Source organism: Cydia pomonella, chromosome 1 (genome assembly GCF_033807575.1).
Source record: "Cydia pomonella isolate Wapato2018A chromosome 1, ilCydPomo1, whole genome shotgun sequence".
Lineage (NCBI taxonomy): Eukaryota > Metazoa > Arthropoda > Insecta > Lepidoptera > Tortricidae > Cydia > Cydia pomonella.
This window is the reverse complement of record NC_084703.1, coordinates 32433436-32455252: the sequence shown is the minus strand read 5'-3', so window position 1 is coordinate 32455252 and position 21817 is coordinate 32433436. Positions and strand designations below refer to the sequence as shown.

Sequence of the window (21817 nt, the reverse complement as noted above, 5' to 3'; positions counted from 1 at the left end):
GAAAGACCTATCCAACGATACCGCACACATTTTGTATGGGACAGTGACAGTGAAACAGTTTGTAGTTTTTAATTTTTCAGTTCTGTCGCCATGCTTGGTTTATGTTATTTATGTATCTATGCCAAATTGCAGCTTTCTAGCACTAACGACCACGGAGCAAAGCTGCAGACGGACAGACAGACGGATATGGCGAAACTGTAAGGGTTCCTAGTTGACTATGGAACCCTAAAAATGGAATGTGGGGTCTGCAGAGATGTAACGGAGACAGTACCTGCATGTACTGAGGTCGCGCATTCTGCCTCTGGGCTAGGTATTGTGCTTCTTGGCTGGATCGGCCCCCCATCATATTCTATGGAAAGAAATAGAATGTAAGTGGCCAACTACTTCGATTATACATACAATTATATATTTAAAATAATGCTGTATAAAAATAAGTAACTATTGATACTATATACCTGTTGGAATGTTTGTTGACCAGGGAAGCCACTCATTGTATTGCTTCCTTGCGGGCCCATAGTATTGGCTTGGTTCGCCATGGAGCCCATTCCTCCGCCCTGGCCCATTTGGCCCATTTGCCCCATTGGTTGGCCCATCTGCCCCATGCTCTGGCCCATCTGGCCCATACCCTGGCCGAGCTGGCCCGACTGTCCGACGCCCTGATTCATCTGCCCGACATTCTGCCCAATAGAGCCAACCCCTTGGTTCATTGGGTTTACTTGTTGTCCCATTTGACTGACACCTTGTCCCATGCCCTGTACAATTCAAGTATGTTAAGCACAGTTCGGGGGTAAGAATATAATTTAGGATGGTCACTTATTGAACCTGCGCAATAGGTACCTGATTCATCAACTGTTGCTGGCCGCCCTGCATCATCTGCTGGCCGTAGCCCGCGTAGCCCTGTTGCATGCCGCCGTACTGTCCACCGAACATCTGGCTGCCCATGTTGCCCATCTGCCCGCCTCCCATCTGGCCCGCGCCCATCTGGCCCGCGCCCATCTGACCCGCGCCCATCTGGCCGGCACCCATCTGCCCTGCGCCCATCTGTCCGGCTCCCATTTGACCGGCACCCATCTGTCCGGGACCCATTTGAACTCCACCCATTTGGCCCATCGGGCCCATACCGCCCATCGCGCCAATTGTATTCATTTGACTGTAGGTAATACAATATAGTTAAATAAATGTAAACACTCAACAATATAATTAAATGTGGTCTGTGTTACACTATGACTTTCCTACTTTAAGAGGGAAGTATACCACGTGTCCGTCCATAAAAAAGAGAAAACGTTTTGCCAATTCTAAATATTTTACATTCTCTATGATTTTTTAGTATGTTATTGACACAATACAAAACTAGATTTCACGTTTTCCTTTTTTTTCAAAGTATTTATCAAACAAAAAATTTTTTTTTTCCAAAAAGCGAAATCAACATTAGCCATCTACATCAAAATCAAAGTGATTTGTTAAGATTTAGTTAGTACAAAACCGTTTTCTTCCGAAATGGAATTTCATAGAAAAATTACTGTTATTTCGTGAGATTCAAAAAGCTAATCTTCCATCTTAAGTAAATGTTACTTACTTGGATGGCCCCATTTGCCCCATTTGGTTAGGCTGCATCTGGCGCATGCCCTGCCGCGGAAAAGGTCCTCGCGCATGGGGAGCTCCAGGATAACCGCCACCCTGCAAACAATGCAACGATACACCATCGGTCCTATGCCGTCCGTGGATACGGTGGTGCGAGAATAGAGAAGAAATTAATTTCAATTATTTTCATCACACTTGCTCGAAAAACATATTATTTCATACAGGTGTACTGAAGGAAAAAGGCCTATTTTGTTCCCGTGGGAGTAATGGATTGTGAAAAACAAAGCTATAACTCCCTAGGGAATTATAGCTTTTTTCTTAAATTATGTCACTTATTCATACAAATCAAGTAGCATAAATGAGTTTTACTTTTAAAATACTGACGTTTGTAATTTAATATTTTTTTGTTTAAAATTATTTAATTTAAATGTCGTTTAAAATATATTTACATAATTTTCAATAATAGCTGAATGCCAAATAGGCAGCGAACGAAAAAAACATAGAAGACTAATCTCAAACAAAATATCAGCGTAAAAGTGGCCCCACTATTAAAACACCCAGTACTCATAACGGACCAATTGCAACTCGTCGATGTTGACGTCTTGTTTTCAACGACGAAACTGCGTTTGACCATGATTAGTCAATTCAAACCACCCAAACTACGATTGGTGTATTATAAAATAAGGCGCTGTGATTGGCTGTAGCATTGACACTTGAAAATACATGACAATGGAAACCAACTCCACGCAGACGGTTTCATGCGATATAGAACGTTTTAAATGCCTATATTTTGTATGATAATTTGGTATTTTATTTTAAAGAGTAAATATATATAGGCTTATTATTTGTTCGTTTGTCGCACGTGTTTAAAGGCAATTAAGCCTCCGAACCAATTAATACATTGTATCGTTCATACAGAAATTCGTATTGAACACGTCGTCGTAGGAACAGTTTGTATGGGAATGGGAAAATATCATTATTGTTTTTACTATTTTCTTTGTGGGGCCTACTCCTTATCAAAGTACGCAAACAAAACAGAGTCACAAAACCTTTTTCGGGTGGACCCACTCACGACAGCCGACAACATGGCGGCGCGCGGGCTGGCAACCGTTGCTAGACCGCCGGTAACGCGTGCGCCGCGCCGCCCGCGTCTGTCATCAGTATTACCTAGTCACGGAATCGATCGCTCGCACATCGTCAACGCCAGTTAAATCCTATCCGCGTACTTAATTAGTAGCTTATCGTGATACTAACCTATGGATTCACGGACTAATATAAATGGTATGGTGCATGAACCTAACTAGTGTTTCGGTGAACTGTGTGTGCCTGTGCTAACCGCTTGTGTTTAATACTAACTTAAATAATAATAACTTTTTAACTGTATTTCGAACATTACATATTGTTTATTAAGTGCGTGCATTATTATTTACGATCCACGTAGGTTTAACACCCACACTTGCATTCTTTCCATATTTTTTCACCATTCAAACCGTCCCTGGACCTAGAAATATTGCAATACCAAAATTAGCCAAATCGGTCCAGCCTTCCGCGAATTTAACGAAAAGTTATAAATAGCAGCGAGATCTTTACTTTACTTTACTTAGTAAAAATGTATACCTACACATAAAAAAACGTCACCTACAACGACGATTCTTATTTACTATCACGAATTTAAATTGTCAAAATAACAACCTGAACAAATTTATAATGAAAGTTTCTTAATATCAACGATTGTTTAAAATGCATAACATCATCCCCATATAAAGCCTGTTGTGATCAAGAGAAATCAAAATAATATGATCCTAGCTAAACTATACGTGAAAAGTAATCCCATATTGTTTCCAGTGTTTGTTGGAATGACTAGCACATCATTTATCCGCACAATAAGGCATATTTCTTTTATTAAAGATATAATTTTAATACTTCTTACTACGACTGTGACAACGGGCCGCCATTTGCGAACTAAATAGCTCCGCGGCACAAAGTTGACGCCCCGCCCGCTTCGGCACAACATGATTTTGCAGAGCTAGTTCGTCATCTATGTTTATTATCAATCGCTGCAAATAGGTCTGTGCCTTCGATGCCTAACCTGTCGAGAAATTACAAAATGGCGGACAAAAGTTTGATATGTCACCGTATTTAAGAATTATTTCGATTAAAATTTTGTTTTTTCTTCGCAAGTGTGATGAAAAACATTGTGTGTAACTCCGGGGGTAAGAATATTGCAAACTCGGGTCTTTGATTCCCTCCAGCCTGCGGCTGTCGGGAATTACCGCCCTCGTATCCAAAATTTCACTTGCCCCCCTCGTTGCACAATGTACTATTGTATGCAATCATCACAGCATAATACATGTTCCCCTAGGGGCGTAGCAAAAAGTACACACCTGCATCTGCGACATCTGGTTGTAGGGTACGCGCTGCCGCAGCATGTGGCTCAGCGCCTGCTTGGACTGCGTGTTGGCGGGCGGCGCCACGCCGCGCGGATTGCCTCCAACTACGGTTAATACAACCAAATAAATATGTACGAGTATATGCGCCATTTACCTATTAGCAAAATTGAACTGTTTATAAGAAATAGGGTTCCATTTCTATTACGAGTTACAGTCACTCATGATTTATTCGGGAAGTTCAATGTTGTATATCAGTATCCAAGTGCTATGCAAAGTAGTAAAGGTGCCGTTTGTACCTTGCGGGTTGTAGTAGTTCTGTGAGTGCGGCGGGAACCACTGCTGCTGCTGCTGCTGCATGAACTGCGGCTGCTGCGCCGCGGCCGGCGCCAGCCCCGCGCCCGCCACGGCGCCCTGCCCGTTCGTCTACGTACAACCAGTACTTTACGTCGAAACTAGCAAACCCACACCTAAGACTAATCTAAGGGCCAACTCGCTCGATTACAACGAAAAACGCTTGCCAGGCCGTACACACATTTAGGACCAACATACCCGTCTCAAGAGCGAACTTACATTACTCATCAAAATGTATTTATATATTAAATGTGTTTTTTCTGCATTCTTTGGAACAATCCTTTCTGCTAGCATATAACATTTTGAGTACACGTCTGAAGATCTAATCAGTGTAGAAATGAAATCAATTTATGATGGTACAATATTTTTAACAAGCCAAATATTGCTGTACGTAACTAAATGAGTGTACGACCTTTACACCTCACAAAAAGCTTAAATAGTGAATGCAACATTTTCAATACTAAGGAACGATAGGGCAAGGTGGGGAAAAACCGCTTATACTCGTAAGGCTCATTTCAAATTCACATAGTGCTTAACATATTGGAATAGTCTATTGTTAATAACATACTCCAGGTGAGGTGCATATTGTTTTGTTTTTTATATATTAGCGCTTTATCTTATCTTAAAACAAAATACGGAATAAATCGCAGCGTGTAACAGTGGCATTCCCTTACATACAAATTGGCAGAATTCCGAGCCCGCCCTCATGAAACGACTATGGCTCAAAATATTTTCGTTGTCTTTTTTTTTCCACAATGTTCACACACTTTCTAGTGTTTCTAGTGGTCTTTTGTTTTAAATTTTTCTCATACTTAACAAACTTAAGAAATGACACCGTGTATACTTTTAATTTGGTATAAGACACAAATAGAAGGGGACAGAGGGGTCAGAAGCAATTGGCTACTTGACAGCTTTTTGAAAATAATGTCAAACGATCTTGATTTTCCTGAGGATCAAATGTCTATAGACATCTATGTCTATATAGATATAGGACTCATGGCATTTAAGCAACACAAAGATCAGAAATGAGAGTTAAAGTCTGACGCTCGCACTCGACGATTTAAACGCCTCTAACAAAATGATAATGTGATGTGACGTCACATTATATAAGTCTGTCCTAAATGTATGGAAGATCAAGGAAATTTTCATTTTGACACTGAAATATTGCGTTTATGTGTATAGTTGTAATACAATTTATTTTTCAATGAAATGTAAGGAATCCAATGGTACTATTTTCTTTTCTATTTTTGAAACACAATTTTTTTTCGAGACTTTAGAGCTTTGTATTTTATTTTATTCGGAAAACCAACAGCTTAAGTAAACTAAAACTAGATTAACATAAATATGTATCAGAGAAGCCAATTACAGGTTTCCACAGACAGGATACAAAGGTAGTCATATTACAGGTTAGCACAAAATTAAGGACTTTACAAACTCCAAAACATGCTATGAGAAAAGAAAGACGTAATTTGTTTCTTATTTAAATCAAGAATTAAATTAAACCTATGCTTATCTTCTGCAGGCAGGGGAGCAAAGAAACTAGATGCCATGAGGTTTTTAATTATAGCAGGTTTCATTAGATGTAAATCCAGTTGATCGTTGCTATGACACAGTTCATTCATTGACCTCTGAGCTCGGACAAAGTAAGAATTTTGACGATAGTTGGTTTCGGTGCTCGAAGCTCTGGGGATACGAAAACTAATATTCATAATCAGTTCCGGGCTATCAACAGATCCGTTTAAGATTTTAGTTAAATAGACTAAGTCAGTGACTTTTCTTCTCAAATCTAGGGGAAGAAAATGGTGTCTTACGCACCATCACGATAACACAAGTCTGTAGTTTTAGTTTTGAATTGAAGGAATTTTAAAAACTTTCTTTGAATGGACTCAATTCGTTTAATGTACACACAACGGATACAAATTCGAGGATAGATCGCACAAACGAGCAGTATAATACTTATATAGGCTTTACTTTTCAAATTTTGATGTTGATCTCATGATAAAGCCTAGAGACCTGGAGGCTTTCTGTACTATTTTGTTTATATGGTCATCAAATAGAAGCTTTGGGTCTTGATAAAGACCTAAATCTCTGGTTGAATGTGAATTGGCGATGCTAGTCGAGTTAAGTGTGTAATTGAACAAAATTGGGTTGGGTTTGCGAGTAAACGACATGGTATGACAATGACACTTTGCAACATTAAGGTCTAATCTGTTTTCGATACAGTATTTAGAAAATCTATTTAGGTCATCCTGTAATAACAAGCAGTCGTTAACATTCTTAACAGCTCTATATATTTTAGCGACATCAGCATAAAGAAGAAAATGAGAGTGTTTAAAAATACGGTGGATATCGTTGATGAAAATGACAAATAGTAAAGGACCTAACAAAGATCCTTGCGGCACACCGGAAGGAATGCCAACTCGAGATGAAATAAAACCGTTTATTACAACCGCTTGAGATCTATTTTGCACATAAGAAGTAAACCATCTAAAAAGATTTCCGTGGATACCGCAATTTAATAGCTTCTGAATTAGTATATGATGGTCTATTCTGTCGAACGCTTTACTGAAATCAGTATATATGGTGTCTACTTGGCCACCAGCGTATTTTTTTATAATCTCTATATGTCTTTTTAAATTACACTTATGTGTTGCCATAAACAAACGGGCAGAGGAGAGTAGCTCCACTACGCCAAATGGGGGCACGAAATAAGGCAAGTGTAGGTTCTTGTAATAAGTATGATTTGAGATTAGAACTTTATACCACGTCAGACCGGAGTTGGCGTACTTAACTACCTGCCTGTTGATAAAAACGTCACACCTGCGGCGGTATCATGGTTCCATTTTTATCACTTGTCACTATGCCCGTCACTTTCGCGCTTACTTACTTGTTAGAACGTGACAGGCATGGTGACAAATGATAAAGAGCCGACCATCTTAGCCCTGCAGTATGATACAAAAACCAAGCAGCGGCTGTAGGATTTTTATCACTTGTCACTATGCCAGTCACGTTCTAACAAGTATGTAAGTGCGAAACTGACTGTCATAGTGGCATGTGATAAAAATGTGACCATGCTCCAGCCGCTGGTATTAGCTAACATGATATGACATTTTCACCACTTAAGGAAAATAAATACAGACATCAGTATATTATGACATGCTTTAAATTAATTCTTAGAGGATTATAGACAGACGGACGGAGTGAGGGTGTCGTTACATGGGAATGCTTCAATGCAATAACCAATTTGAGCTCGAACACTCAGACCCGGTTTCGCCGAAAGCAAACTTTCAAAAGCAGGTTAAAATGGAACGGCTCTACTGAATTAGAAATATAACTTACCGGTGTAGTAACTTTTGGTTTCTTATTAATAATTTTCTTACTACAAGGTAACTTGCGACCTTTTCCAGAACCAGTTGGACTTGAATCGAAGCTTCCACAGTCCTGTATTCATACAGATTTATGAGACACAAAAAAAGAATGGATTCAAACGGAAATAGAATAACTTAAAGCAGAAAATGAAACTAAATAGACCCGACGCCAAGAAGACAGGGAGAACGGGTAGAGCAAGGAAAATAAACAGACGAACACACGGTCGAATTACCTGTTTACTGTCGTTGTTGTCCAGGTCCTCGGGCGGCAGCGGCAGCGGCTCCAGGTAGTAGCTGAGCGGCTTCACCAGGCTGTGCGTGTGGTACTTCAGCAACCTGAAAGCATCGATCGTCACACTTGTACCTGTCACACAAGAGGCTCGTGTCTGACAGCGGCGGGCATGCGGCGGCTACGAACCTGTGCGCGTTCTCGTAGGTGAGCGGCTTGCGCTCCACCTTGGTGGCGGCGAACCAGGCCCAGGACAGCGGCGCGGGGTTGCGTCCGCCCTCCACCAGCTCCCAGCCCGACACGCGCTGCTTGTCCGTGAGTCGCAGCCCCTGCCGCCGAAATTATCATACTCAAATAGAATACGCGCTATTCAATCTTGAACCACTGGAAATAGGTCAAAATGACCTTGTTTGCTATATATTACATGCGCGTCAATAAAAGGCAATTACCTGTTTCTTATCGTTATCAAAGCCGGCGATCTTATTTCCCTTTTGATCGATGACGAGCCCGAGCGGCTCGCACGCGATGACCTCGACGATGGTGTTCTTGGAGAGAGGCAGCAGCTGGCGCACGCTCTGTACGGCGCCGCCGTGCCGGTCGCCGATCTCCTTCTTCAGCTTCTTCATCAGGTTCTGGTAGTGCTTGCGGTTGTTGTCGTCGCAGCCCTCCGCCAGCGTCGAGTGGATCAGCGTCGCCAGCATGTCGATCAGCGTCGTGAACAGATCGCTGGCACGATAACAATAACGATTACTTGTTTATATCGACAACTTTTAACAATGTATGTGTAATGCATGAGTATGATTAAAGTCTAGGACTAACTAAAAGAGGTTTTTCAAAAGTTAAAGATCAAGAATATCAATAACCAACTGTAATTTTACTCTGTGATATATAAAAATACGATATTTTTTTAAGTTCACCGTCTCTATTTTTCTGATGCTGGTAAGGTTGTATTAAAAATGAACTATTAACAAACGAAGTAAGATTCGTAGGTATCGGATTGTTTTTTTTTTTTTTAAATTAAATCGGACTTAATTGCGTATGAATTAGAAATTGCCGCTTTACGTTTCAGGCGCGATATACTGCCCTTGGTCCCGCAGGGCAGCGTGTGCGGAGTAGTCACCTGTTGTTGTAGGCGTCGACCAGCTGGTTGGTGAGCAGCTGCGCCAGCAGTACGGCCCAGTCGGAGGTGAGCTGGTAGGAGCGGCGCACGGCGTCGAACATGCCGCCGGCCAGCGAGAAGCGCAGCTGCAGGGCCTCGGGCGCCGCCTCCTCCTGCCACGCGTCGCCGCACGCCGCGCCGCGCTCGTGCTCGCGCGCGTGCGTCAGATAATGCTGCAGTTGTGCGTGGATGGAGCTTAGCAAGCTCTCCTGTCATATAAAATAACACTAATGAAGACTTCAATTTTAAATTTTGCCTATTCACATTGCCCGAATTTTATGAGTATTACGCAAAACTCTGCGTAGATAGCGCCGAAATTTCGTTATCTGCCTCTCTATCACTCTTGCATATTTTATCTCGAAATTTCAATTTTCGGGTTTCGCGATAGGCTCTCTATTAAACAAACCGTCTTGATGCATCAATAGTGAAAATGTTATGTTTAAAAGAGTTATAAAAACCAATGTAACTAAGAAAGCCTACTATAAAGCCAGTAGGCTTATAAAGGCTTTCGGCCCGGTGTGTTACTCCGATGTCAAGGGTTGACGACATGGATGGGGTACCTACTGGTCCCCCTGGTGCACCCGTCGCTGTTGCCGTGTTGTCAGGGTCGTGGACATACCTTCTGGTCGTCCTGATGGCGCAGACAGGTGAGCACGAGCGACAGCAGTGGCTCGTTGGCGAGCCGCACGGCGCTGCCGCTCCCGCACGAGCAGCTGTTGCCGGAACAGTTGGTGCCGCTCACGCCGCGCTTGCCACCGCTGTTGCTGCTCGACGACCTGCCAATACGATTTTATCGCGTTACAACGGGTGCGTCATGAAACGTATACGCACTTTTGGTATAATTTTACTTTACAAACGTACATAACGTATAATAACGTTAAGTATAATGTACGAATTGTCTATTTTCAAAAAGTATAAGCTCATAATGATATAAAATACATAAAATATATCATTGTTTCGCCTAACGAGCATAAGAAATAATTCCGTTTGAAATAATCTAGATTTAGTATACATATCAAAATGTCGAATAACATTTTAAATAATATTTGAATATAAAGCAGCAGAGCGTGTAGTTACTGTCACGGAAGAGTATTGTTTGACAGAGTATAGATAGGTGCGACGACGAGCGAAGCGAGGAGGAGCGTGTTAGGTGAACTGTGAGCTAATTGAACTGACTTATTTTTTTTTATTGATTTCGTATAAAACTCTTTGTCTTAATATTTTAGTTTCTGCTCATAACCCTACAGATTTTAGAGACAAAGTTTGTCGGGGAATAGAGAGAAACATGGGTTCAAAACAACAGAGAAACCTAATAGAGATAATAGACAGAATAGAGAGAAAGTTTGGCGTTTATTAGTATGTTACTTTTTTATATTATTATTGGTAATGTTTGTTATATATTTTTAAAGTTATATTAATTCAACATTATTTTGCATGAATTTTATCATAAATGATATACTTAAAGGGTGTTATTAATTATGAAATTATATTTCGTTGTTATTCGTTATTCTTAGTGAATGTTATACTTTCAAATATTATACAATTAGAGTTTGTATGTTGTATGGAATATACCATAAGTACGTATACGTTTCATTACTTACCCCGTTACAACACAGACCACCTCAACTACTTGACGGAACACATAACATAACACAAACGAGGTCATCACACACATAAGCGCTCCCGTACAAAGTGCACCCGTTTATTGCAGTTGCGCCCACAATTGCGACCAGTACTTGTGCAATTTAAAAAATATTCATATAAAATAAGCTTTATAGAATGGCTTAGAATACGACTCAATTGTGCTGCCCGAATCGTAGCATTTTACGAGTAAAATTGCACCTGTCTAGTGACCTGGTGCTCTTTATATATACGCCCCATTAAGCGGTGTCTATATAGTCAGTGCGTTACATACTACCTATACTTCACTCAAAATTATTACTCAAAAAATCTAGCATTTATTCTGTGAGTAGACATCATGGGCTCGATCAAAGATCGTAAAATCTTTCGGAAACATATACTACTATTTGTTGCTTTAAAATTAAAATTCGACATGTTAAACACTAACGTCTAGTAATTCCGTGAAACTAAATAGTTCACAAACAGTGAACAAATTATGCAGCGCCACCCGCTAGCCGCGCGGCCTACGGTATGGTCTTCGGTTAGACGCAGCGTTCCGTGGTGGTTGCCATAATATTCAACCGGAGGTATAGGCCTTAACAATCTTTAGGTTCTATTTTTATAATCCAATGTTATCGAGCTCACCCCTTGTAGCTGGGGCTCTGGTGGCTCTTGCAGTCGCGGTGCGAGCTGGCGCCGCCGCCGCCGCCGTTGTTGCAGCCACCGTTACAGCCGGTGCCCCAACCGCTCTCTAAAATCTGCAAGTTACATGATAACTAACTCGGTACATTCTTTTTAAAATTACGTCCTAGGAAGTAGTTATTTCTGACATAGTCATAGGTATACAGGGTGGCACTTAACTATGGTATTTGCTGAAAGTATAGTGTTATCTAATTAATTTTGAATCAAATTATTATCATTTTAAAGCTAGGTTAAGTAAAACAAAAAGACATTAACAATTAAACGTTTTATTATAGGTGACAACCCTGCCGCTATAAAGTTACTATTTACATTTGCACATGACACATGTCAATCACTTCACATACCTAAAACAATTTTACACAATTTACATGCGATGTTCAAAAGTACCGCCATGTCTTAAAGTTTTGTGCTACTTGGGAGGTGGCCAACGGCGTGGACCAATCCACTGACGCCCGAAAAGTTCAGTTAGTTTACGTCGCACTTCATCGTGGAATGAGCTGGTGCTCCATCTTGTTGGTACCAGATAAGTTGTCTTTCGGCCAATGGCAAATCTTCGAGATAATCATAAAGCTCCGTATCTAAGAGGTTCATGTATCCCACTCTATTGAGAGTTGGTGGTAAAAACACAGGCCCTATAATGGTGTTTCCGTGAATTGCCGCCCAAACGTTCACTGACCAACGATATTGGGGTCCTGTATAACGATATTCGAACAGGTTTTCTTCAGCATAGACATGCTCGTTACGCCGATTCCACATTCCGTTTCGTGTGAACAAACTTTCGTCGGTCCAAATTACGCGTTTGAGAAACTCTCCATCGTCCGCCAACCTTTCCAAAAGCCACCGACAATATGCTTCCCGGACAGGACAGTCTCTAGGAAGCAAAGCCTGAACCTTTTGAATTTTGTACGGGTGACGGCCGGCACGTTTTAATATTCGTAGTATTTTTGTATCATTCGTTTCAAAATGTCGGCCCACCTGTCTCGAACTTGCTCTTGGATTTTGATCGAAGTATCGCAGTGCAGTACCCTCTCTTCAAATCGCACAGCTTGCTGCACAACGCGTCCACCGCGTTGGTCGTCCTGCCCTGTTCGTGGTACGATGTTCCTATTGTTGGTAACACGATCAATAGCACCCAAAATTGTCATATGCCCCGTTGGATGGGGTGGTGGGTACCTGTTTCGGTACTGGCGTAAGGCTTCGGCGGCATTGTAATTGCACTCCGCGTACAAAAAAAGCAAATTTAAATAACCTCTAGCATTCAATTGAGGCATTTTGAGATAATTTTAATACCATATCAGATATTTTGCCAATGACAACGTCAACTGTATTCAATCAATCGTCAAGCAAAAAAACTGGCCAGTATTATTAAGTCTTAAAAAGGTTCGTCGCTACATGATAGCTTTGTTACTCTTTTAAATATTCTTGATGAAGATATTTTACAATTTAAACATTAGATTAACTTGTCAATAAATTATAAAATTGTAACAATAATTAAGTAGCAAGTATAAGTGTAGTCCGGCAAACCAAATGTCAGTAATTAATAAGAACGTAAAAAATACCATCATTCTAAACAACATAGAATGATGAATTTTTAGAATGATGGTACTAGAAAATAAAGAGACAGTATGATTTTGTTTGTCTTTAGTTGAAATGAGTTACTTCCTTGCTAAACTATAATTGCAAAATTTGGTTGGTTTAACCTTTTTGTTTATTATTCATAATCGGCAATCTCGTCCTGTCAATTCCTACACATGTATAGGTAATATGTCATTTATTTTGCAGTGACATGTAATTGTCATTTTTTTATTTTTGATACTAAAGGTCATTAAACTTATTTTCAAGAGGTCATTGCCCGCTCAACTTGCTAGGGTTGAAACAGGCGGATTTTTGCACTAAAGTTTAATAAGATTTATCTCGTAAACGGTAAAGAATATTAACATAGTTTATTGGTAAAAAATAAAGCTCTTAGGGTGAACCATAGCCCGTTTTTGTAAAAGTTCTTCATTCTGTTCCACGCGGTATACCAATAAAAACAATTCACTATTAAATATATATATCTATGATTTCTTAAAGAACAGCTGCCTAATGTTATCTAGGTTAGGATTTATTTATTATTGCTCGAATATGCAAGAGCGATCGGATAGAGAAGCAGACAACAAAAATTATTTTTTTTGTTTTTCGTGGTAAGCCCTCTGAATATAAATTTCATAGAATTACTTTAACTCCGCTCAATAATCATTGATTAAGCACATATTAACAACACTTAATGAACGGCCATATTATTACTTCAATCATGGGCTAAATTGCATGTATAAAAAAGTATTCGAGATGACGTAGTGGCGCTACGATGACGAATCTTTAAATTGGTTGTATAGTTGTCATATCGTTATCAGAAGCAGAACCTCATATTGGTGTTTCAAAGATCAACCCGTTTACGTAACGTAGCGTTTTAGTTACAAAATATACATAATTATCATTATTGCATGTTTCCTATTACACGCGGTTTGTAGCAAGGCGCAGGGGCTTAATAGTAGTAAATGATCAGTAACCTGTCCGGCCTGCTTCAGCACACGGCCCTGCACGGCGGCAGGCAGCTTGGCCACCAGCGGCGCCACCAGCCACACCGACTGCGACCACTTACTCGTGCTCACCACGCCGCGGTCCGTGCCCGTCCTGCGACAAACAAAACATGCTATATGAACCATTGTTGACCCTCGGTTTAAAGGGATCTTATTTGTTGTAAATAAACTAGTGTGCGGGTCAATATGCGGAGTACGAGATTCATGATACGAGGGATAATCCAAAAGTTGTTAGCTGCTCCGGCTCTACTCATGCGATTAAAATTTTATTTATAATATTGTGAGGGATTCAGTACTTACTTATCAAAGTGGTGTAATAGTACATTACAATACAAGTGCGAAAAATAGGAAATTCGAAACGAGTGGCGATCAATTAAAACACGACCGAAGGGAGTGTTTTAAATCGACACGAGTTGCGAATTACCTATTCGCACATGTATCGTACTACGTTTTACAGTACATATGGCCCTTTAAATGTTAGACACAGTAACGTAATATGCTAATTTTCGCACTAGTGCGGTAAAGTAGTACCATATGTACTGTAAATTCATTTTCAACACACTTGCTCAAAACGACGTTTTTATTCCACCGATTTTTAACTCATAATCCTAGATATTAAACACGCGTGCCTTTTCAGTATATTATAACACTCGTACTTTTTCATTATATTATCCGACTGAGTTAAGAAGGTAACTGATTGCTAATAATTGGAACGGAGCCTTGGAACGTGAGGAGCATATTTTTTTTATCGAATGAGTAGAGCCGGAGCAACTAACAACTTTTGGATTAGCACTCGTAGGCAGAGGCGGCGTTAGGCGTGGGCGACGTGGGCCTCCGCCTACGGCCTCGCGGTCCGAAGAGCCTCGCGCCTCAAATGAGTATAATATCTCAGACACAACATAAAAATGTTCGTTATTTCTTGCGCTACCAGACGGCCTCGCTAAATGTACCTTGCCCACATAAGAAGATTTCGTTTTACCGACTTACACATGTAGTGTAAGTCGGTAAAACTAAATCTTCTTAGTTCTATCGTATGTTCCCGGAAACGTTCGTACATAATTGTCATTTGTTCGTATTTGCCAAACGTTCTACTTAGTGTCAATGTCAGTACTTTTTGTACAGAGACTGACTGAAATAGCAAGACACGTTCGTAATTTTTTGTAAAAATACGATGGAAAACAATTATACACTAAATCTGTACCGCCTACGGAGTGTAAGTAGCCGTTATGTTACAACGCTTGCGGGTAGTTACCGAAACTTGAAAGAGTACCTCGAATTACACATCAGCCTATATAAACAAGGTATACACTTGCAACATTTAGGGTCGGTTGTTCCAAATCATCTATCACAAAGTTTCATAGTTCATTGCTGGGTAAAGTAGATCAGTAGGCTAATTGTGGTCGATGCAACTGGCCCTTACTCTAATCGCCCAATGCGAACGGCAACGCTCCCATCCCTAGCAAAGGTGTACATCGCTGTCTGCTATGTGGCAAGTGACTGACCTGTCCTTGTCGGGCGGCGGCGGCGCTGGTTGCTGGAACACGGCCACCACGGCGCGCGCCACCATGTCTAGCCACGCGTTCAGCTCCGACGACCCGCTCGCGAACTGTTTGAACATCAGCTGCAGGTCCAGCCACGACATGCGCAGCGACCACTGCTCGAGGTTCTGCAAAACACAAATCATTCATACTATACCTAAGCATAAAACCTAATACACTTTTTAAATTATAATCTTCCTCGCTTTGGAGTCCAGTAAGATTCAATAAAATTTCAAACATTTGTACAGCAGTTGGACATGTGTAAAAGTAATTGATTTATTACCTCCAGCAGACGAGTGACCATAGTCTTCTGGTCGAGATCGGGTTGCGTGTGGCTGGCCGAGTCGGGGTAACAGATCATGTGCAGCAGTCTGAATAAGGCAAATATAAATTACCACAAAAGTTTACCGAGCACATGGAACTCACAAATGTGTTGTTTGTAGATCTGACCTTTGCGCCTGGCGCGGCGTGAGCATGGAGTCCAGGAGCATGTCCGGCTGGTACAGCTCGTCCGGGTTCTGAAGACACTTCTGCAGCACCCACTCCTCGGAGCAGATCTCCTGCAGCACGTGCCTCGCCAACGAGGACAGCGACTGCGAGGAATCTAATAACGTGGACCCGACGCCGCCGCTTCCCCTGGATACCAATCTTACACTGTACAGAGGCCACATTAAAGCTTGCACGTCACATAAACATTGATTTGACCATTAGTGATAGCTTTTTTTAAACATTTAAAGCACAATTTGGTCAAGCGGAGCGCGGTACAGCTACGTTAGGTCAATTTATTTGTAAATTGGTTTGAGTTTATGATAATGATTGACAGACGCGTCTACAGCGCTCCGGGTATAAGAAGTTGTGAAAGTTCATACGATTGCTAGTTCTGTGTTATCAATCGTTCATGTTTGATTAACACAGCTATTTTCTCCCTTCCCTCTGTAGCACATAGTTCAAGCAATAGTCAAAATAACACGGAGCAGTTTTAACTCACATTCCATATACCGTAGATTTTATTCACACGGAATAAATGTAAACAAACTACTGTCACTGTCGAATAGACTCTTGCAGTCAAGTCAAGGGGTCTCACAGTAAGGGCTCGCAGAAAAACTTATAGATATAAGAAATGAATTAACTCAAAAATGTTTTTTGAGTTAATTCGTTTCTTACATTTATAAGTTTTTCCGAAATTAGAATGTAAGATTTTTGAAATTTGACCCACTTTCCGGCTTCCAATGAAGCTGAAAATTTACATACATATGTAAGTCGGGTGACAATGCAATATTATGGTACCATCGAGCTGATCTCATGATGGAGACAGGAGGTAGCCACAGGAACTCTGTGATAAAACAACGCAACCTAATTGTGTTTGGGGTTTTTAGAATTGGCTCGATGGTGACGCAGCACTCTGCAGGACTTGTTCCATTCTAGCCAAAACGTCATGTCACAAAAATGTTTTGAGCTTCGGGCACGTTTCATGATTCATGGTTTGAATCGGAACCCACAAAGATTTGATGACTTCCCTCAATTCCTCATGGAACTCATTATCAGAACTGGATCTTGACAAAACTTTATCGTTGTACTTGCTTAACAAACTTAACGAATAAAAAAATAAGGCTAAACGTGAAGTACGAGTCATTGAAGAGTACCGTTATGGTCTTCGCTGATGAAGAAAGCTTCGCTGAAGGTTCACTTCCTTAAAATAGCACTTTTTAATTGCAAATGTTTGATTTCTTAAGGAAAATATAAAATTTTCTCGGTGTATGAGATGAGTTTTGCGGTAGCATACCTACATACTTACAAAAAAAAAATGATGATTTGATAACCTCTACCTTTCTGAAAATAGGTTTAAATTAAAACCATTAAAAGCGATTACGGGACCACTCAATTTCGAAAGTGAAATATAATGTTTTGCGGCCCGTAACTTGGTCGTGCGGGTGAATCTCCGATCCAGGCAGCTTTTTCATTTCCATTAATATACTAAAATTTATTATATTCAAATTTAGTTTCCATTTAACAAAATCATTATTTCTGTAGTAGAATGTAAAAATATAAATAGAAAAAATATGGAAAGTTAAGTACCTTGAATGCTGCAAAAGTTTTATTGTCACCGGCCACAACTTTGTTTACATTAATTCCGTGTAAATAAAATCTACGGTATAGTATTAGACACAACATGTATTGACAGACTTCAGAAGCAGTAGACATGGACTGACACAGTTAGAGATTATAGGATAGAATGACACCGAGGTTAATGAACCAATACAGAATAGTTTGCCCAGTTGGTATCTATAAACGGTGACAGTGCTGGTAATTAGTACGTATAGGCAATGTTAGTCCTTTTACACGGAGTTGCTACGCCGCAGACCTGACCGCTTAGCACCACGACTTACGTTGTCGCGCGCAACTTCAAGTATGGAGACGCGCGGCAACGCAAGTCATGTTAACCGGTCTGGACTTGGGAACAAGCGACTGTGTATCGGGTCGGGGTCCCGTGTAACATGGACACATGAGGATCGTGAACTTGGGCTAATAAAACATATAAGCAAAGCGTGAAGGGTAGAAACTTTTGCACGTACTGATCATGCTTCTCTTAGCGCGCTGAAAACACTCGAAATTGGCTAATTCAATTATTAGTCTTATTTAATATCGATTTAATAGTTATCGTTACACCTGGGTTGGATATATTTTTTTTAAATATTGTAATGCTAAACGTGCAATAATATTAATTGAATAGGAATGCCATCAGTACGTGCAAAATAGGAAAGGATTATGATGAGGTGAGACGAATAACGGTCGAGTCGAGTGAAGCCAGTCGGCCCGCGAGGGAGTGCAACCGTGAAACTCAATATTAAATCAAAAACAAACCTAGGAGTTCTATGGCCCCCACTCATCTCTGAGTCTATCCTAAGGATGAAAAATAATTGCTTGTCAATATTACATATACATAGTTATAGTTTATGGATTCATTCATTCAAGCGTGATTTCAGTAACTTGAATACATTAATAACTAAAACATTAACTGTTTTATCGTCCTTTCCTTTGGTAATTATTTTAGTTGTATTAGGTATCAACCTACTGCGAAATAAGTCAATACGCATGCCGGTAGGTAATTGGTGAAGGAAAACATCATAAGAAACTGGTCTGATACCAGCAAAGTTTAACTTCCTCTCCGGTTGAAATAATCTTTCATAATTGTGCGATGTTGAAGTTTATAACAAATTGTAGTTAAATAAATTTGACACTAATAATATGAAAATTATAAAAAATATATAAGACGTCTAAGTTTCATAAATTAGGCATGTTTTTAACTTCAAAAATGAAAAAGAAATTGTACCATTCGTTACATATGAAAAATAAATTGTACAGCGATTATACAGATATATAGATATACATAAACGCAATATTTCACCGTCGAAATAGTAATTTTCTCGTTTTGTGATAAAAAAAAGCATTACGAAGCGCTTTTCAAAAACTCCGCTCTCAGAACTGAACTTACTAGGTAGGGTTCCGTAGTTACCATTCTTTCAGAATAGGCTACACCGGGTCTATTAGTAAGGATCTTCACTTTGTACGTCTTTTTACTAAGAAGAGAAGACGTTTTTTAATAACTCAAAATGGACCGATCATTTTCGCTATAGTTTTCACTGAAAGTATTCATTAAGATTTTGTTTTACGTATTTTTTAATCTTTTTTGGAGCCATGGTTCAAAAGGTACAGGGCGGACTCTTTCTTTCGGAGCGGTTATTTCCTAAAATATATACTTTATCAAAAAATGGTTGTTGGAGCTCCTTATTTGTTCTGAAACACCTATCCAACGACACCATTGGGTTAAAGCGAAAAAATGACACTATTTTAGGTTTTATTCAGTATTCATCACGGAGCGAAACCGCGGGCGGACAGACAGATGGACATGGAGAAACTTTAAGGGTTCCTAGTTGACTACGGAACCCTAAAAAACGTGTCGTGTAGCCTATTTTGACAGACGTCAAATCACATTATTTCAGCAGTTTGGTTCAGACCCTGTCATTGAGTTAAGGTGGATAACTATAAGTCTATTTTTTTATCCCGTAGATTAAAATGACATTTCATGTATTGCTGGTTTTTTATGTCTTATAAATAGTGATGTGCTACAACCGGTACTAACCGAAAATAAACTATTGGGAGTAACTTATATGTATAGGCATGTAACACCATTTTGAGGCATTTAGAAAGTTTGTATCCAGGTCTAAACACAATATTTCTAATTATTATTATTTATTGTTCGGAGAACCAACAACTATAGATTGTACAATAGTTATATATATAGATATATAAGATATATATATAGATAGTAGTCATCTCTATTACACTAATGTACACACATAAGTATAGATGAAATGCATATAATGTCAATAACTACCAATCAGCGACATTAATCCGATAATAACCTTCTTGCTGTACGTAGTCATGTGCCGCCGTGAAATTACGCACTTACGGAAATTCTCATTGGTGAAAATTACCGTAATTTACCGAGAATTCTCGGTAACTTACCCCTTAAGGATTTTCAGTTAAGATTGAAAATTGCATACAAGTTTTGAGATTTTGAAACATTTTATTAATTTGTACGTTACTTTTAAGTATAGTTATGTTATTGATACATGGTATTTTTTTATGTTATATTTTCATGGTAGAACAAATACCTAACTATCAAAAATTTAAATAGGATCAACTATTGATTAGCCAAAGTATCTTGCGTGATGGGAGCTTGAAGTTTGGTTTCAAAAGATGAAATGCTTCAATCCATAAAGGATGTTCAAATATTGACAATGGTATGCCAGTTACGTAAACTGCTCTTACAAAAGCCTTATGAATTATTTTCTGAAGCAAATTTAAAGCTGTTTAACATGGTTCGAAAATACTTAAGTGGTTTAAATTCTGATAAAATAAGTATGGCCTACACACTTACTTCGTCAATAGTTAAATCATTAGGCTGTTCCGTTCCGTAGATACTAGTCCAAAACTGTTTTCAGCACCCGTAGGAGCATTGCTTTGAACTCTGTTTTAATATCACCAGGACACTTGGCAGTTCTTAACCAAATGTTAAGAGAAACGAGTGACACGCTTGGCGGTGTACACATGGTCACAAAACAAGCAACTGTACTTTGTTCGTTCGTTATCGGCAATTTCTCTAAAATAGTCTACTACTTTGCTCTGTAACCTCATTGTTCGCGGTAGGTCACTTCAAGATGAACTAAACTATACTATATGACCTATGTTGTCCACACACTTGCCCCACTAAGACACTACTTGACCAACTGATAAAGGATGAGGACCAATCAGGAGCCATTATACTCCGTGAATACTCAAACCAAGCAATGCAGTTTGCACGTTTTTTTTTACCTGTAATAACTTATACAATACGACCCCAGTTGATAAGCACTTACTTGTTTACAAAATAACATTGTAACTTAAAAAAACACGAGATGTAATAATAGTACATTATGATACAAGTGTGCTAAGTTGGTCATTACACACGAGGCGATTTTGTGCGCGCGAGCTGTAAGCGAGCGCGCAATAAGAAAGCCGATGTGTGTAATGACCAATGCATACGCGTTTCATACGACGTTTTTCAACACACTTGCGAGGAAAAAAACAAAACTTATAAATTAGATTTTTTTTTGTCAAAACAGTAAAAGTTTTTCAAAATGGTGACTCACAGTTTTAACATCGAATAATTGCACCAAAGCGTGCTGGGCTTGTAGGCACTTATTCGCCAGTTCATTGAAGTAAGCTATCAACACGTTTTCCAAGAAAGACTGGGCGTTTTTGCTGATTTTCCATTGAATAAAAGTTTCATATGCCGCCAATTATTTTTCACCCGATTTTGATGGTAAACGGCTATCGTTCTCGACTCTTGCCTCTATTAGTATTACTGGCAGCGTCAATTTTATCTGTTTTACATTGTCAATGCTTGAAAATGACATTTTCGTCAATATATAAACTAAAAACATGCATAACTGAAATACTAATACTACTGACAAATACGGAAAATGGCTGGCGCGTTATTTTTTTTTTACGAACGATTCCAATGCGCGCGCAAGTCAAAGGCGCGAACGAAATCGACAAACAGCCAATTGAAAAAATGTAAAAAAGCTAATATTTTCGTATTTCTATTCGACGGATTGAGGCCAAATCGATAAAATGTTATGCTAATAAGACCCAGGCGTGTCTTATCTCCGCTAAACGGAGTCCATTCCATCTGACTCCTACTTTCCGAAATGTATCCCTTCCGATAACCGACCATCTTGAGCTTCTTCATTAAAT

The 21817-nt window shown here is 39.6% G+C and overlaps 1 protein-coding gene across 4 annotated transcripts in view; it reads right to left on the bottom strand.

Annotated features, from left to right (window-relative positions):
• Positions 1 to 21817, bottom strand: part of LOC133519743 (mediator of RNA polymerase II transcription subunit 12-like) — a 55217-nt gene that overhangs the window by 7619 nt on the left and 25781 nt on the right. For 2 of the 4 annotated variants that reach the window (XM_061853815.1, XM_061853824.1), the window contains exons 30-47: positions 18380 to 18418; positions 15968 to 16153; positions 15801 to 15888; positions 15482 to 15645; positions 13950 to 14073; positions 11344 to 11456; positions 9698 to 9854; positions 9040 to 9287; positions 8369 to 8645; positions 8109 to 8248; positions 7924 to 8026; positions 7662 to 7763; positions 4268 to 4394; positions 3966 to 4075; positions 1577 to 1677; positions 838 to 1150; positions 456 to 752; positions 272 to 349 (exon numbers count right to left, since the gene is read on the bottom strand). In XM_061853815.1, coding sequence (XP_061709799.1) covers positions 272 to 349; positions 456 to 752; positions 838 to 1150; positions 1577 to 1677; positions 3966 to 4075; positions 4268 to 4394; positions 7662 to 7763; positions 7924 to 8026; positions 8109 to 8248; positions 8369 to 8645; positions 9040 to 9287; positions 9698 to 9854; positions 11344 to 11456; positions 13950 to 14073; positions 15482 to 15645; positions 15801 to 15888; positions 15968 to 16153; positions 18380 to 18418 — 2767 coding nt within the window. The remainder of the gene's footprint in view (positions 1 to 271; positions 350 to 455; positions 753 to 837; positions 1151 to 1576; positions 1678 to 3965; positions 4076 to 4267; positions 4395 to 7661; positions 7764 to 7923; positions 8027 to 8108; positions 8249 to 8368; positions 8646 to 9039; positions 9288 to 9697; positions 9855 to 11343; positions 11457 to 13949; positions 14074 to 15481; positions 15646 to 15800; positions 15889 to 15967; positions 16154 to 18379; positions 18419 to 21817) is intronic. The other 2 variants (XM_061853838.1, XM_061853832.1) reach the window with 2 other exon arrangements.